General features: G+C 46.8%; 1 protein-coding gene across 7 annotated transcripts in view; it reads right to left on the reverse strand.

The window, feature by feature from the left end:
- The window catches only part of Rbm47 (RNA binding motif protein 47), a 130,311-nt gene that overhangs the window by 4,588 nt on the left and 109,074 nt on the right, over positions 1 to 16,649 (reverse strand). For 6 of the 7 annotated variants that reach the window (XM_013009041.1, XM_013009039.1, XM_013009038.1 and 3 more), the window contains 3 exons: positions 8,335 to 9,513; positions 7,113 to 7,319; positions 3,622 to 3,830 (listed from right to left, as the gene is read on the reverse strand). In XM_013009041.1, coding sequence (XP_012864495.1) covers positions 3,622 to 3,830; positions 7,113 to 7,319; positions 8,335 to 9,484 — 1,566 coding nt within the window. In that variant the 5' untranslated portion in view covers positions 9,485 to 9,513. The remainder of the gene's footprint in view (positions 1 to 3,621; positions 3,831 to 7,112; positions 7,320 to 8,334; positions 9,514 to 16,649) is intronic. The other variant, XM_013009037.1, reaches the window with a different exon arrangement.

Raw genomic sequence — 16,649 nt, forward strand, 5'->3', positions numbered from 1 at the left:
CTGAGTTCAAACCCCACTACCACCGGAAAAAAAGGGAAGGAAGGGTGGGGTATTAAAGTTAATTCTTCCTGGGTTCTAATTTCCCTAACTAGATCTTCAAACAAGACTCACAGAACTGTGCTCAAAAGAACTTGTAAACGTGAGAATACCTTTTTCAACAAATCAAAACAATAGCTTTACCGATGATCATCAATGATGGTAACCCAGAGGTTCTTGTCTACCAGGCACTATTCTGAGTACCTTATTTGTATCCTGGCCTCGTTGCAGCTCAAAGCCAAGTTGGAGACTTGATTTTGTGGAGAGGTGCAGATGTGCTCAGTGATGTGAGCATGAACAGAACGACAGGGCTTTTAAGTCTTGTCCCAGTATGACCTCACCTCCAACCCATTGGACAATGAATGTCTCAGACTAGGGAGAGGATGGTGTCCCAGCCAGACACAAGGACCTTTTCCCAAAATGCGGGCACATGCTGTATAACAGATGCCTCAAGGAAGAGGTGACAGCTCTTAGATGGCCACATGCCTTTCTGGCTCAAGCCCTGAATGGAGACCACTCATCCAATACCAGGTTGAGTACATCATGGCTCATAGCTCAGGGATGGGAAGGGACAGAATTGAGTCAGAAGAAACAAGACTTTGACATGTCCCGATACAGGTGGCTTAACCTGGACACATGACCTTAAGGGTCATAAACACCAAACAAGGGCTACGTGTACCACTCTGTGCATTACTGCTAGAGACCAGCACATACTGAGAATAACAGATGAGGAGTCTGTCCTGAGCTATGTACTGGCAATATATAACATGCATAGGATCAAAGAATTAAGCAAATCAAGTATGTATGTGGATATATGTATGTGTGTGTGTGCGCATGTGTGCGTGTGTGATTGTGCTGTGTAACAAACCTCAGGCCTTTGTGTGTGCTAAGCAATCATTCTACCACTGAGAAACACTTTGAGATCGACTTAGCAAGAGCGTAGTACCAGGAAGAGATTTACAAAAATGAGGGCAGTTCATGACTCAGCTATGTGGCAATACCAACTGGCCAGCCCAGCTTCCTGTAGTCCCATTTGCCAGTAAACAAGATCAATGTGTGTTTGCTAATGGCCAGGGTGTTACAAGGAAAGATGGCACTGAGGCTTGCTGGGTGGCAACGTGCAATGTGCAGACATCCAATTCCTAAGCGCACGCATTCCCTTTGCAGAACACATGTGGAAGGCCAGGGTCCTGGTGAGGAAATGTGACTTAAGCCACATAATACTCTTAGGATGAGATGCAAGGTGGGGTTTGGGGAGGGGAAGGGCTGAAGTTTTCTTCTTGTCAAAGGCAATGGTGATCACTGTGCTACTTGCATCCCATTGTTGTGAAGATTAAGAACACATGGGAACATCGTTTCGCAAAATGGCTAAGCTCACATTGGCAAATATTTCCTCACTGTTTGCAAAGGCTCTGTGAAATTCTGGAGATGAAATGGTTAAACAGGATCCCTGAGCACCTGCAAGGCAGAGGAGGGTGAGGTGTGCCCCAGGGAGGCAGGCGCTTCAGATCACTCTGGGGAGTCAGTGACCAGTGAGGCTTAGAAAGGTGTTCTTTTTAGGCCAGACGTAGTGACGTAGGCCTAAAATCCTAGGTACTTAGGAGGAGCAGGCAGAAGGATTGAGGTCCGAGGCCAGCTTGGGCAAAAGATTCAGCCTCTATCTGAAAAACTAAGTAAGACAGGGCTAGCTGGGTGCCAATGGCTCACACTTGTACTCAGCTACTCAGGAGGCTGAGATCTGAGGATTGTGGTTCAAAGCCAGCCCAGGCAGGAATGACTTGTGAGACTCTTTATCTCTAATTAACCACCAGAAATCGGGAAGTGACGTGGTGGCTCAAGTGGTATAGTGCTCGCTTTGAGCTGAAGAGCTGAGGGACAGTGCCCAGGCCGAGAGAGTCAAGCTCCACAATTGGAAAAAAAAGACAGGGCTAGCAGCATAACTCAAGTAGAATCATACCTATCAAGTACAAGGCCTTGAGCTTACTCTCCAGTACTGCCAAATAAAAATACCAAAATACTAAAAGGAAGTAAAAGAAAAAAGAAAAGTACCTTCCTTCCTTTTCTTTTTCCTTCCTTCCTTATTCCTCTCTTTTCCTTCCTTCCTTCCTCTTGCTTTCTTGTCAGCCAGTGACATTGGAATGTTCCTTTCTTTGCTGCAATTTGGCAGAGGATTCAGAAGAGGCTGAAGGCTAGCAGGCCAGGGAAATCAAGTTCAAGTACTCAGATGAGTTAGGGGTACTTAGAGTTTAGAGACTACTAAGACCCCACTTGTTAAAAAGTCAGCTGTTCCAGACATTGTGCAGAAAGCACTGGAGGAGGTACAAATTTTCTCATGATCAACTGACAATGACTATACTTTGATCAAATTCATCCACAGAGACCACAAATGACGGCTTCCATGATGCCATCTATAGCAGGCAGATATGAGCCAGGAATAGTCTGGAAGCTGAGTGTGATTAATGGGTCTGAGATTTGGACCCGACTGGAACTGGGATGATATACTCAAGACAAATATCATGAGTTTATTTATAGAGAAGAATTATGCATATCTATTAAAATATCACAAGACAGCCTATAAAAGGTACAATTATGTGAATAAAAAATATAGGAAATTACTTGAGTTGCATGATGTCCAGAAGTTGTTATGAATATATACATTGTCTACAAGTAGTAACTAAACTCAGTTGTCCTTGTAAAGCGTGACTTGTTTATTTCTGATGTGTGCTTTAAGAGGTTCTCAGTCATAGAGTACTTAATAAAAAAACATAGCTGGAAATGGAGCTATGGCCCAAGTGGTAGAGACCTAGCCTTGAGCAAAAAGCAGCTCAGCGACAGCACCCAGGCCCCGAGTTCAGGCCCTCGGATCGGCATAAAAATAAAATGAGTATTGAATGACATGTGGATGGCTGGATAAGCTCTTTGTGAAGAATGTAGTCGACGCTGGGTTCCCAGGAGGCAGGAACAGGAAGCGGCACTTTCTTGTAGTGACACAGCCTGGCTCTGACCCAGAACCAGCGAGGCTCTGAGACAAAGTACTCATTCTAGAACCCCAGCCCAGCTCCTGAATGGACATGTTCAGGGCTCTGAGTCCAGACTTCCTAGAGAGACCTTGGGCAAGAGGATTCCTTGTGACAGACTTAAATACATGTAGCACTCTCCGCAGCCTTCATGCTGGCTGCGCTTCCTTCCAACACACAGTGTCATGGCAGCCACATGCCACAGAGGAATGGAGCTAAGAAGAACTGACGGGAAGGCGTTGCTAGGATAGTGGAAGGGAGATTGTACAGGAGAGAGGACATGAGTATTGTTATACTCTAAGTCAATTAGTGGTGAAAGGAGGGAGTGAAGGAGGGATTGGTTTAGGGAGAGAGAGGAACAGTGTGAGATATGGCTGGTGGAAAGAGGGCAGATTTTGTAAACGTGCATGGATCAGTATCTGTGCAAGTTCTTTACACACATACGCTACATTACATACACATATTGAATATATTCTTTACACACACACACACCAACTACCCAATCTCATAATGTTGACAGTTAGGCACACAGTGCTGAATCTTGCAATAAAGAGCGGCTCCACTGTACCTGGAAAGGTGGTGGGGTGGAGACGGCAGGAATGACTGCAGCGGCGGCGGCAGCGGCAGCGGCGGCGGCAGCAGCACTAGCTGGGTCTGGCTGCACTGCAATGGGGCTGATCATATGCTCCATGGTATGGATTTTGCCATCTTCTATCATTTTCGGGGCGGAGGCTGCCTGAAACATGGAATACTGGGCTCCGATGGCAGGAATGGCCACTGCAAGAGAAGCAATACAGAAAACATGTCCTTAGCTTCCGATCATCAGGGAGGCTCTGCAGTATTTTAAAATCCAAGGTTTACAATCAAGGGCCTCTCCATGCTAACTAAGGCTGTGCCAGTCTGAACCAGTCCTGCACCTGCACATGGAGTTTCCCCATAGGTCAGCTAGCTTTCCCTCCAATGTCTTCTGCTATTTCTATAGCAACATCTCCTTTGAATCTATCTATCTATCTATCTATCTATCTATCTATCTATCTATCTATCTATCTATCTATCTAAATTAGTTGTACAAGGGAGAGTTACCAAAGCAAATACAATACATCTTGATCTGTGTCACCCCTTCAACAATCCTATTCTTTTTGTCAGTCATGGGGCTTGAACTCTGGGCCTGGGCGCTGTCCCTGAACTCTTCAGCTCAAGGCGAGCACTCTACCGCTTGAGCCACAGCACCACTTCCAGTTTTCTAGTGGTTTATTGGAGATAAGAGTCTCATGGACTTTCCTACCCATGCTGGCTTTGAACTGTGATCCTCAGATCTCAGTCTCCTAAACAGCTAGCATTACAAGCATGAGCCACCGGCACCCGGCAACAATACTATTCTTGATGTCCTATGAAGGAACAGAGGGTCTCTGACTGAGGAAGTAGACTAAGAAGACCTGTGCCCAGTGGCCTGGCCAGACACGGGGGAAGGAGAGTCTGTCCATTCTTTCTGTCTCACCTCGCCCACTGAAGTCCAACATACTTCATAATTCAACTTATTAATTCAATGGCAGAAAACAAAATGTAATAAAAATGGAAACATTCTGTAATTTTCTACTATCCACTCAGCAGTGAAGCGGGGAAGGGACTGGTGTCTCCGTGGGACCTGTTGACTCAAATAATTCCTGTGAGTTAAGTCCAAAGGAATGATTTCCTGCAGTGATCTGAACAGACACCATTACTGAATGTCAATGTACATCTATTCAGGGGGTTGAGATCTGAGGAGCCAAGTGAAACCAGCCAGGAAAGATTAACCACCAAAACAGAAAAAAAGCCAAAAATGAAGCTGTGGTTCAATTGGTGTAGTGCCAGCCTAGAACAAAGAAGCTAAAGGTCCTGAGTTCAAGCCCCTAAGTACCAACAGAAAAACGAAAAGAAAACTAAATAAATACCACCATGGACAAAAAGAGTATAAAATGTATGCATAAAGAATTCTTTCATTAATTGTTTTCTCCACCTGCAGGTATACTCATTCTATTAAAGATTGACTTGATCAGAGGGAAGGAGGAAAATGAACATAAGTTCAACAATAGTATGGTCATTCAATAAAAAATATCAATCTGGGCTGAGGGCTGGTGGCTCACACCTATAATACTAACTGATAGGAAGCTGAGATTTGAAGATCGTGGTTCAAAGCCAGCCAGAATGGGAAGTCTGTGAGCCTCTTATCTCCAGTTAACCACCAGAAAACTGGAAGTGGTGCTGGGGCTCCAAGTAATAGAACGCTAGCTAGCACTGAACAGAAGAGCTCAGGGAAAGCGTCTAGGCCCCAAGTTTTAAGGCTCATAACTGACAAAAAAATTGACCTGGTACTGGCTCAAGTGGTAGAGCACCAACCTTGAGTGAAATTACCAAGTGAAAGTGCAAGCCCGCACATGCATGTGTGCCCGCGTGCATGCACACACACACACACACACACACACACATAACAAGCAATATTTCACATGTCCGTCCTACCAAATTTTCCACTGGTCTTGTGCTTGGATACTTTGCTGCTATCCTACTGCCTCTCCTAAAATACAAAGCTAAATACAAAGCTCGAATTTTCTGGATGATCAGAAATAGAAGCATGGGACTGGGGTCCAGAGAAGGTTCTAAGCTTGAGCCACAGGAGCTGCACTGAGTAACTGTGCTGTTCTGGCTGCCAACCCACAAGAGTCTATACTAGGATGACATGACTCCACACAGCTAAAGACTGTTGAGGCCCTGGGTTCGATTCCTCAGCACCACATAAGCAAAAAGAAAAAAGCCGGAAGAGGCGCTGTGTCTCAAGTGGTAGAGCGCTAGCCTTGAGCTGAAGAGCTGAGGGACAGCGCCCAGGCCCAGAGTTCAGGCCCCAAAAACCGGACCAAAAAAAAAAAAAGGCAATCTAGTACAAGGAGTCACTTAACTGCAGAGATGGTAGGATTAAAAAAAAAAAATCACTGATTACCAGTGGGTATCTTCAAATGGCTGTTTCACTGGGAATTTTATTTTGAGTTTTGCAAGGCCAAAGTGAACCCATGTCCCAAATACACACACACACACACACACACACACACACACACACACACACACACACACACACACACGATTCTATTTGATCTAGAGGAAACTGTACACTCCTCCTCCTCCATGGAAGTATATCAAAATAAGTCTCAGCACTTTTTAACATATACTCAGTGAGGCCAGGAAAAGCATCAGTCCAGTTAACAACACAGAGACTGAATTTCCCTTGTGTTCAGAAGTTTGCCTGCTCTCATAGCAAGTGAGTGCTCAACTCACAGGATGGAGTTGAGTATCTTGCAGGTTGAGATCAGAATGCCCGACACACGTTAAAGGTTGCTAACAATGGCAAACAGGTTTTTAACCTAGAAGTGAAAGCCAAGTTCAAGGTCTGTTTCAAATGATCTGAGATGTGAAGGAATGACTCTAAAATCTACTGATTTAGCAAAAGAGGGAGTGAATTCTGGGAATTAGAATCCAGTAGCTGCAAAAAGTTGCTGCCTTGTCCCCAAGTGTTCTTGTTTGCTCAGATGGTAACAGAGGACAAAGGGAGCTGTTTGCTTTTAAGGGGGAAATTTCTACTTCTCAACAATTCTCCCAACTGGTAATTCAGCAGTACCCTCTGGTTTCTAATGGAAGGGGCAAGGCTATGGCTACCGCTCAGTGGCAGAGCATGCCCAACGCCCTGCTTCAACCCCACTACTGCCAAAGGAAAAACAAAGAAGAAAAACAGGAAAATAACTGGCCTGATGGTTAAGAGCAAGAAACATGCCTGAGTGCTGATGGGTTTTAGACAAGATCAAGAGTCTTCCAGGTGGACTTGAACATGGTGAGACCTAGCCTAGCCCCCAAATTCCAGGGAAGAAAGCCCAGGAGACCACCTTCTTTTTGCCTGCCTGGCTACCAATCAAGAGAGAAACTCAAATGCATGTAGACAGAAAAGATCAGGGGGTGAAGGGGTGGAAGGGGAAAGTGGGAAGGCTTGAAGTTGACGATTGGATCAAATGACTCATTCTTGCTCTGGTTCATACTGACCTGCACCAGGCTTAATGGCAACTGGATTGACGGCAGAGATTTCCAGATTCGGCACAAGTTCATATCCTTTTTCTTGCTGCTTTCCTTTCCCTTCGTGATATCGGCTATAAATGCCACGGCCAGCAGAGTATCCCCCAAGGTAGGAGCCCCTGGGCCCTGGGGCTCTGTTGCCAGCTGCACCTCGCCCCCGGCCTCTTATGCTGCCTGCTTATAGTAACAACACAAAAAGATGATGAGCAAGAGACAGGTTGGAAAGGCGGGGTATGGGGGAATGGGGGACACAGTTCATTCGTCCTGTGTCTGAGTGGCAGGTGGTTATACCTTACATCGTTAATGATTGCTGAAGATGCTTCAAACATTCTATTTCAGCCTACATTAGCACTCTCTACTTAGAACAAGCCACTAACTCACAAGGTGAGTTCCTGGAATTCAGAATGTAAAAATTAGACCTGAAAAGGACCTGCTAGTCTACCATCCTCATTTTATGCTTGAGAAAACAGGCCTAGGGACATTAATGAAGGTCACAGAATCAGTTAATGAGAGAGCAGAGCCTAGATAACCCCTGGGTTATCTGTTTCCAGCATGCGGCTTGATTTCATTATATCCTCATCAATGACTGTAAGCAATGACGACTTAAAGAGTTAACTTCAGAAAGAAGTGTGAAGCTAAGTTCCATGAGACGGGCATCTGCTCCAGATGAGGTAGGCCTTGCCAAGGGAGAATGCAGACCTTTTACTCTGCTGCTTACTCCAGAAACTCCTGCATTTCAGCCAGGCGCTGGTGGCTCATGCCTGTAATCCTAGCTACTCAGGAGGCTGAGATCTGAGGATCATGGTTTGAAGTCAGCCTGGGCAGGAAAGTTTGTGAGACTCTAATTAATCACCAAAAAACCCCCACAAATAAACCTGGAAGTAGAGTTGTGGCTCAAGTGGTAGAGAGCTAGCACAAAAGCTCAGAGACTGTGGGCAGGCCCTGAGTTCAAGCCCCGGCGCGTGCACGTATGCACACACACATGCACTCTCTCTCACACACACACACACGCCTTCTTTTAAATCTGCATTTCCTTCCATGCTACAAAAGTGACTCATCTGAACCAACAAGGAGAGCTCAGAACTCAAGCAAGCCCGCCTGAGTGGGGTAAGGAAAACTCAGGAACCCACAGCCAGGCTCCCTGCTGCACCCCCCTCCCCAGGGAGACCCGCCCAGAAGGGTCCCCACTAACCTTTCACGAAGTAGTCCCTGTTGGGCCCGATGAGCGCGTTGTAGGGGTACCCGTAGTAGGCCAGCGTGTAGGGGTCGCAGGAGTACACGTAGCCCGGGGGCTGCTGCGCGGCGGCCGCGGCCTCCACCGTGCCGCCGCCGCCCTTGGCCGCCTTCTGATAGCGAGAGTACTGCTCCTTGTCCACGGGCTTGGCCAGCGTGACCTCGAGGCAGGAGCCCTCCAGCTCGGTGCCATTGAGGCTGTTCATGGCGTGCACGGCGTCCTCGCGGCTGGCGAAGTGCACGAAGGCGTAGTCGCGGATCTTCTTGACGCGCTCCACGCAGCCCGGGTTGAACTGGCCGAAGCTCTTCTTGATGGTGTCCTCGGTGGTCTCGATCATGAGGTTGCGCACGTAGAGGATCTTCACGGTCTCCATGACGTCCTCGTCCACGTCGATCTCGGGCTCGGCCCAGTCCACGGCGATCTGGTGCCCCCACAGCTGGATGCGGCCGGGCATGAGCTTGCGGCGCGCCATGGCGGCGGCGCGGTGGCTCTCGTACTCCACGAAGGCGAAGCCGCGGTTCTTCATCTTGTCGGCCGCGCTGGCGTAGACGATCACGTCCAGCACGCCCTCCGTGACCTTGGCGATCTCCTCCAGGATCTCCTCGCGCTTCTTCATCTTGGGGATGCCGCCGATGAAGAGGCGGCAGTTGTCCACGCTGCAGCACACGCCCAGCAGGCGGCCCGGCCGGATCTCGTAGTTGTTGAGCTCGCGCACGGCGCGCTTGGCCTCGTGCTTGTGGCAGTACATGACGAAGGCGTAGCCGCGGTTCTTGCCGTCGAAGTCCATCATCAGCCGCAGCTCGTAGATGCGCCCCACCGACTCGAACACCGGCACCAGCTCGTCCTCGTACACGTCGCGGGGGATCTTGCCCACGAAGACCTCGCAGCCCCGCTGGGGGTGCGCGCCCTCCCAGCCCGGCGGGGGACCCCCGTACTTGCGCTGCCCGTTCTCCTGCACCAGGCTGTAGCCCGTGCGCTCCATCAGCGCCAGCAGGGCCGCCTCGTTGGGCGCGCCCGCCACGCCCTCCGGCACCTTGGCGGAGCTGACTGCGGCCGGGGCCGCTCCCGGGTCGCTGCTCATGGCTGCGGTGGAATCCTCGGCGGTCATGATGTCAGAGGCATCCACGGCTGGCGCGGCTGGGGAGAGGAGGGACAGAGAGAGGGGCGAGGGCGCGTGAGCTCGGGCCTCCCTCCCAACCTGGCTCACCTTCTGTATCTACTCACATTCTCCAAGGACTCGCGTTTGGGAAGGAAGGGGACGCTGGGATGGGGGATGAGAAATAAGATCCAAGGCCGATCTGCCAACGCAGCAGCCCCGAAGTGGTCTCAAGTTGTGCAGGAAAAACCCCGACGTGAGTTGCCTGCTCACACCTGTAAAGCTAGCTACTCAGGAGGCTGAGGTCTGAGGATCGTGGTTCAAAGCCAGCCCCGGCAGGAAAATGCATGAGACTCTTGTTCGCCAATGAACTACCCTCCCAAAAGCCAGGAGTGGAGCAATGGCTCAGGTGGTAGAGCGCTAGCCTTGAGCAAAAAAAAAAAGCTCAGAGACAGGGCCCAGGCTCTGAGTGGAAGCCTTAGGACCTGCAAAACAAAACAAAATAACCTAAGTGACTTGGACGAAGTGTGTGTGTGTGTGTGTGTGTGTGTGTATACACACCCCATAATCACAGTACTTCTATTCGATTAATTCCCCAACAGCCTTTTGTAAGCTGTCATTGTTTAGGACAATCTGTTTTTGCAGCATATAACATGAGTCACCGCTCCATTTTTGGCCTTTTTGCTGGTTAAATGGAGATAAGAGTCTCAGATTTGTCTGCCCTAGCTGGCATTGAACTGAGATTCTCAGATGTTAACCTCCTGAGTAGCTAGCATTACAGGTATGAGCCACTGGCACCTGGCTGTAGCAACATTTTTATGGCCTTATTAAGGCAAAAAAAAAAAATCCTGGTACGGAACTATTGATGGATTTGCAATCAATCCACAAAGAGCCAGTTTGACCCCATGCTGAATGACACACAGCATTGATCCAGAGATCTGTGCCCTGCATTCTCTCATTTCTTCTTCTTCACCTTGTCATGGTACATGGCACCAGTCTCACTCTGCCCACGGGAAACAGACTCAGAGACAGCGAGTTGGTTGCCCTGCCAGTTTCAGCTTGTAGGAGGACTTGATTTAAAGTACTGTTTCACCAGACTCCATGTCCTTTTTTCAGCCTTGCGCCATGCGATACAAGCCCCTGTGACCGATCCTGGAGAAGCTGTCACTCCCAGGTGACAACTGAGCATTTGAAATAGGGCCAGTGCGACTAAGAAATGGAATATAGGGTTGTCCTCTGTTTTATTTTATGGACTTTATTAAAAACAAAAAAAAACACAAAAAATTGCTAATTCTGTCTTGCCTCTAGTTTGTGAAGTAGGGTATACTACAGAATCTGGCTTCTTACAAATCTACTTCCTGGTTGGGACAGATAAGGGAGACGGATGGAAGGGGTGACACTGATTAACACATAGCATCCTCATAAATTGACATGTTGAACTGAACCCCTTTTGTACAACTACTTCAGGATAATTATAGTAAAGTTACTTCCTGCTGCTTTTCATTATTAGAAGGATTCATTCATTTTTCTTTATCACTTTTAATGATGGGAGAAAGTGTTATCATTTAAGGAGATCCTAGAACATCATTCTTGTGTGTGTGTGTGTGTGTGTGTGTGTGTGTGTGTACCTGCCAGTACTGGGGTTTGAGGTGAAGGCATTGGCTTTTTTACTCAGTGCTAGTGCTCTACCACTTGAGCCACAGTTCTACTTCTGGCTTTTTGCTGTTAATGGGAGATAAGAGTCTCATGGACTTTTGATTCCCAGGCTGACTTTGAACCTTGTTCTTCAGATCTCAGTCTCCTGAGTAGCTAGGATGACAGGTCTGAGCTACCGGCACCTGGCCAGAAATGGTCATTTCCCAATTCCATCACAAAAGTTGCAAATGAAATTGTTTGCATTTAGTCTGAAATCTGTTGGTGTCAATAACATAAGTATCTCTAAAAGTTTCAAAACAATGACTGCTTAGTTATTACATCTGTGAGCCAAAAAAAAAGCCTTTTGTCTCCATGCTTTCATTATTTGGAATAAACAAACCACCTTGCTGATCCCGTATTCCCCTTTTCCTTTGGCATGAGGAAGCTGAGGACTGAGTTTTTTACTGCAAACTTTAGTGATGGTCTGAACGTTATAACACACTTTCATCGGCTTTGGCTATAGGGATTTGGTTTGTGTTTAGGTATCTTTTATATTCCCATGTTACAAATTTTAGAGCTACAAGAGAAATGAATGCCCTATGTTTTCTTGGTAAGCACTCCACCACCTAAACCATGTGCCCATCCCCTAAGATTTGTAGGGCTTGAAAGTCTGTGACTCTTTATCTCCAATGAGCCAGCAAAATGTCAGAAATGGAGCTGTGGCTCAAGTGGTAGAGTGCCAGCCCTCAGCACAAAAGCTCAGGGATTGCAGTTCAAGCTGCAGGACCGACCAGCACAGTAACAAAAACAAAGACATGAAAGTAGAAGAGAGAGGCTTGTTGGGTAAAGGAAAGAGATAAGAAGGAAGGGGAACAGGGGAAAGTAATGGAGGTGTGTGCGAATGATCCAAGTACATTATATATAGGTATAAAAATGCTACAATGAAATCCAGTGAAAAGGTACCAGAAACCAGCCTAGATAGCTGTCTTTAGGAAAGTGATTAGGAAAGCAAGAGGATAATAATATGCATAAGATAGGGGTGAGGTGTTTGAGGATTTTTGACAAGTATTAAGTGTTGAAAGTTGATGAGATTCTTGCTTGAATAGCTGTGTGTGTACCTTTGATAGTAAATAGACTTCAGGAGTTGAAATGATAGTAAATAAAATTAAAATATCTTGATAAATAGCACAGAATTCTCTTGTGTTATCCATTTGGCATGGGACAACTTTTAAGTGGACTGGCTAGTCTAACTCAGGTTTTACAAGATGTTGAGCAAAAAAGGCATATTCTCTAGAATCAAAGAGCCCTGGGTTCAAATCTTGGATCCTCCACTCAAGTAAAGTACTGTGGTTGTTGGGGGAAACCACCTAACCTTGCATCTCAATACTCTCCCCTTTACCACAGGGTCTGCAGCTCGTATTTACTAAGTGGCATCAGGTAGAGTACTCTGCTCTCTGTCAGGCTTCTAAGGCCAAAGTTTACAAATGATAAGGCATGTGAGCCAAAGAAATTTGAAACTTAAAAGAAGAAAACCACAAAGGTACTGAGCTGGAGACAAGAATCTGACCCCTGTGTAGAAGGGCTCTTGTATTTACAGGAAAACAGGCAAAAGGTGACCCCAGCCAACTCCAATCCAGTCAGTGTGAGAAGCGCAGCCTGCTGGTTCTGGAAGACACCAGCCCATCTGTGTCCAGATTCCATTCTTTGTAGGTAAACTGCCTGCCCTGTCATTCTCGACTGGCCATGTGGCTCATGTGTAAGCCTGCTTAGGCGTTGGCTATGGCACTTTGGGCTGGCCCAGAAAGAACCCAAAGAGTCTTGCCACTCTGGAAGCAGAGGTCCAATCAGCCACATAGATGACAAATACCCAGAGGGGGCAGGGCCTCCCTTTGTCCCCCCCCCCCACTTTACATGCCCTAAAACGCATCCCTTTTCATAGAAGGATGATACACTAAATGCACATGCTGAGCCAGGTGCCAGTGGCTCATGCTTGTAATCCTAGCTACTCAGGAGGCTGAGATCTGAGATTGCCAGTTCGAAGCCAGCCTGGGCAGAAAATTTCATGAGAATCTTACCTCTAATTCACTAGCAAGAAGCTGAAGGTGAGCTGAGGCTCAAAGGAAGAACTCCAACCTGGAAAAGGCTAAGGGGCAGCATGAGATTCTGAGTTCAAGACCCTAGTACCAACATAATTCCCCTCCCACTCCCCTTCAAACGAAGCATACTGATAGTGCAGAAGCAAATCAGCCCCTTGGTTTGCCAGAGAAAATACATTTCCAAATTAAGGTATGATTACTCTGGCCTAGGAACTAGAAATTTTGTTTTTGTTTAAGTCACATTTGCACTTGTTGGGCTGAAATAAAACTTCTTTCAAAGTAAGCTTAAAGAAGAAATCATTAAGGATTTCAATTAGCATGGTTCACAGTATCGTTCCTTAGGTTCATTAACTGAAGTGGAAAAGTTTAGAGGGCAAAAAATTCTGCTATACTTGGAAATATGTTCAGCATTCACATCAACAACAATAAACAGAAAAAAACCTCATCAAACAAACAATGCCAGGCAGTGAAAACTCATGCCTGTGATCCTTGCTACGCATGCACGAGGTTGAGATCTGAGGCTCCTAGTTCAAAGTCAACCTGGGCACGAAATCCCATGAGACTTTAATCTCCAATTAACTATCAAAAAAAAAAAAAGCTGGCTAGAAGTAGTACTATGGCTCAAACGGTCCAGTGCTCTGAGGAAGTGTCTGAGTTTTACACTTCACTCTTGCTCTCTATTGAGAATTACTAGACTGACTCTATCTTGGAACTAAATTCAATCCCATGACCAACAAAATTAAGAGGGGGGGGGAGGGAGGGAGGGGGAGAGACAGAGAGAGAGAGGGGGGAGGGAGGGAGGGAGGAAGGGAGGGAGAGAGAGAGTATAACCTCATGGTCTCAGAGACACCCTTTGATGAAGGATGATGTTGCTACAGATCAGAGGGGGAAAGAAATCAGCAAAGAAAAGATCGACTTCTGCATAAAGTCTCCGAGATGTGGCCTTGCCCTACATATTTATCTTTTTTGCCCAGTGCCAAGTCAACACCAGCACTTGAGCAAACAGCGGTGAACACATTGCGCCAGCAGCTTCTGGCTCCAGGTCACTTATGTTAGCTCCACCTGGCAAAGGTGAACAAGAGTCCCACTCAAAATGGAGGGTGAAGATTTACCTTTGGGCCCTTAAAAAGAAGCCAAAGAGCACCCCAAACGGTTTTTCCTCTCAATCTTAAGCTAGTTGACAGGTGTCAACTTGGGTCACTGAGAGCCCTCTCCAAGAACTTTCTTTTCCAGGTGATAGAAGAGCAGGCTGCCCTGTGCCATTCTGAGGCCCCCTCTGGCAGCCCTGCATGAGGGGAGCGTGGCTTCATTCACGGTGGGATTTAAGGGTGCTGACACCTGAACAGATTTGGGGATGGCAAAGGCCATCCTTCAATGATAGTGTTTGATAAACAGACACCAAGACAAGAGGCTTGATGTTCCCAGGCATTTCTATCAACGCACCCCTGAAGACGAGGTAACTTGGCTGTGGGTTCCCAGAGGCATGGCCACCTGTAAGAAAGGGGGGGATGGTGGGTGGGGGAGGGGAGGGAATGCTCCGTGGCTATGCGGCTGCACACCCAGACTTGTTTTCTTGTTCCCTTTACATAAGAATTACACACTTGTGGGGCGCTGGTGGCTCATGCCTGTAATCCTAGCTACTCAGGAGGCTGAGATCTGAGGATCTCCGTTCAAAGCCAGCCCGGGCAGGAGAGACCGTGAGACTCCTATCTCCAATAAACCACCAGAAAACCGGAAGTGGCGCTGTAGCTCAAGTGGTAGAGCGCTCGCCTTGAGCTGAAGAGCTGAGGGACAGTGCCCAGGCCCAGAGTTCAAGCCCCACAACCACAAAAAAAAAAAAAAAAAAGAATTACACACTTACAGTTTTTCTCAACAGGTGGATGGGGCAATGCTGAAAGAAAAAAAAGAAAAAAGAAAACCCACAAGTTCTACTTTCCTTCCTTATCTTGGCTCTGTTGACCTAAGCCTCTAAGGGATCTGGCAGGGAGAAGAAAGGCTTATGGTGGACAGGTGCCAGAAAGGAAACCAAAGCAGCCAGCAGCAGCAGCAGCAGCAGCAGCAGCAGCGATGATTTCTACCTAGCTTAAATCGATTGCATTTTATACAATTCTTTCACATACATTATCTAGTTTCATGAAACCTCAGAATCCGAGCTGAAAAGGGACCTGAGGGATTCTTTCATCCAGTTTCTGAGCCTCATTCAGCTCCACTGATTTTTTTTTTTGGTGTGTGTGTGGGGGGAGGGGCTGACAGTTCTATGTTGGGGGATTGTCTCCTGTGTACTGTTGGCTATTTCAAAACATCCCTGCCTTCTCCTACAAGGTGGACTCCCCTGCAAGGTTGTGAGAACCAGATATGTCTTCAGACATGGCAAATGTCAGGGGGGTGGGGAATGGCCGAAACGGTTCTCAGTTGAGAAGTACTGACTCAATCTTGAAGTTAAACTCTGAAATTATATTCAGCAGCAACACAGGCTTGGTGTCCTTGATCTGGATCTCACTGTCAAGGCTGTTAGGCTTAAGAAATGTGTTGATCTGTTCGTTCAAGGACTCAAGATGAGTGTCCTCCTCATTTCATGTGGCTAAAACACTAACGATTTAATTTTTCAAGCCAAATAACTCTCATCCTAAAGTCCCATCAGATCTATTCTGTGGTCTAACTGATGTGTCAACCCAGACAAGCCAACAGGCCACAAGCCCCTGAGATCATCAGTTCTGACACCAGGCTAAGGAGCTGCCAAAAGATCAAAGTGTCTCATACAGACGTGTGGGAACTGCTGGCGGTCTGGTTGTCAAGTCTCGGGCCATTCTCAAATGTCACTACAGATTTCTTCAATAATGCAATAAGTGTTACTTAAGAGTCCTACTTTTTTTTCTCTTAAAGGCATACTTTGAACGTTCACTGCCAATGTGCTCTTGGCACACAGATGATTCATTGGTACTAAAGTCAATCTCTGTCCCTAAAGCAAAAGACAATGATCTGGTGGAAGAGATCAATGAAACAGTATTAGCATATGCAATCACTCATGTCTGCCAGATGGGCTAGGTGTTTCAGAAATAAAATCAGACTGTGGGAGGGATGAGAGAGAAAAACTGGGAGAGCGTACATTCTAACAAGGAATGTACTCTTTAACTGACGTAACTGTAGTCTCTCTTTATATCACCTTTATAATAACAACAACAAAAGACAGTGTAACGTGTAAGTAACAATGTGCCAGAGAGCAAGTAAAATCCAAGGAATGATCAAATGATAACATACTAACAAAGGCCTCAAAATCTGGGAAATTCTGATTGATTGATTGATTGATTGATTTGGTCATGGGGCTTGAATTCTGGGTCTGGGTGCTGTCCCTTAGCTCTTCAGCTCAAGGAGAGTGCTAACCACTTGAGCCACAGTACCACTTCTGGTTTTCTCAGTGGTTTATTGGAGATAAAGGTCTCACAGGC

This window comes from Dipodomys ordii, unplaced genomic scaffold (assembly GCF_000151885.1).
Source record: "Dipodomys ordii isolate 6190 unplaced genomic scaffold, Dord_2.0 Scaffold8, whole genome shotgun sequence".
In the NCBI taxonomy this organism is placed as follows: Eukaryota; Metazoa; Chordata; class Mammalia; order Rodentia; family Heteromyidae; genus Dipodomys; species Dipodomys ordii.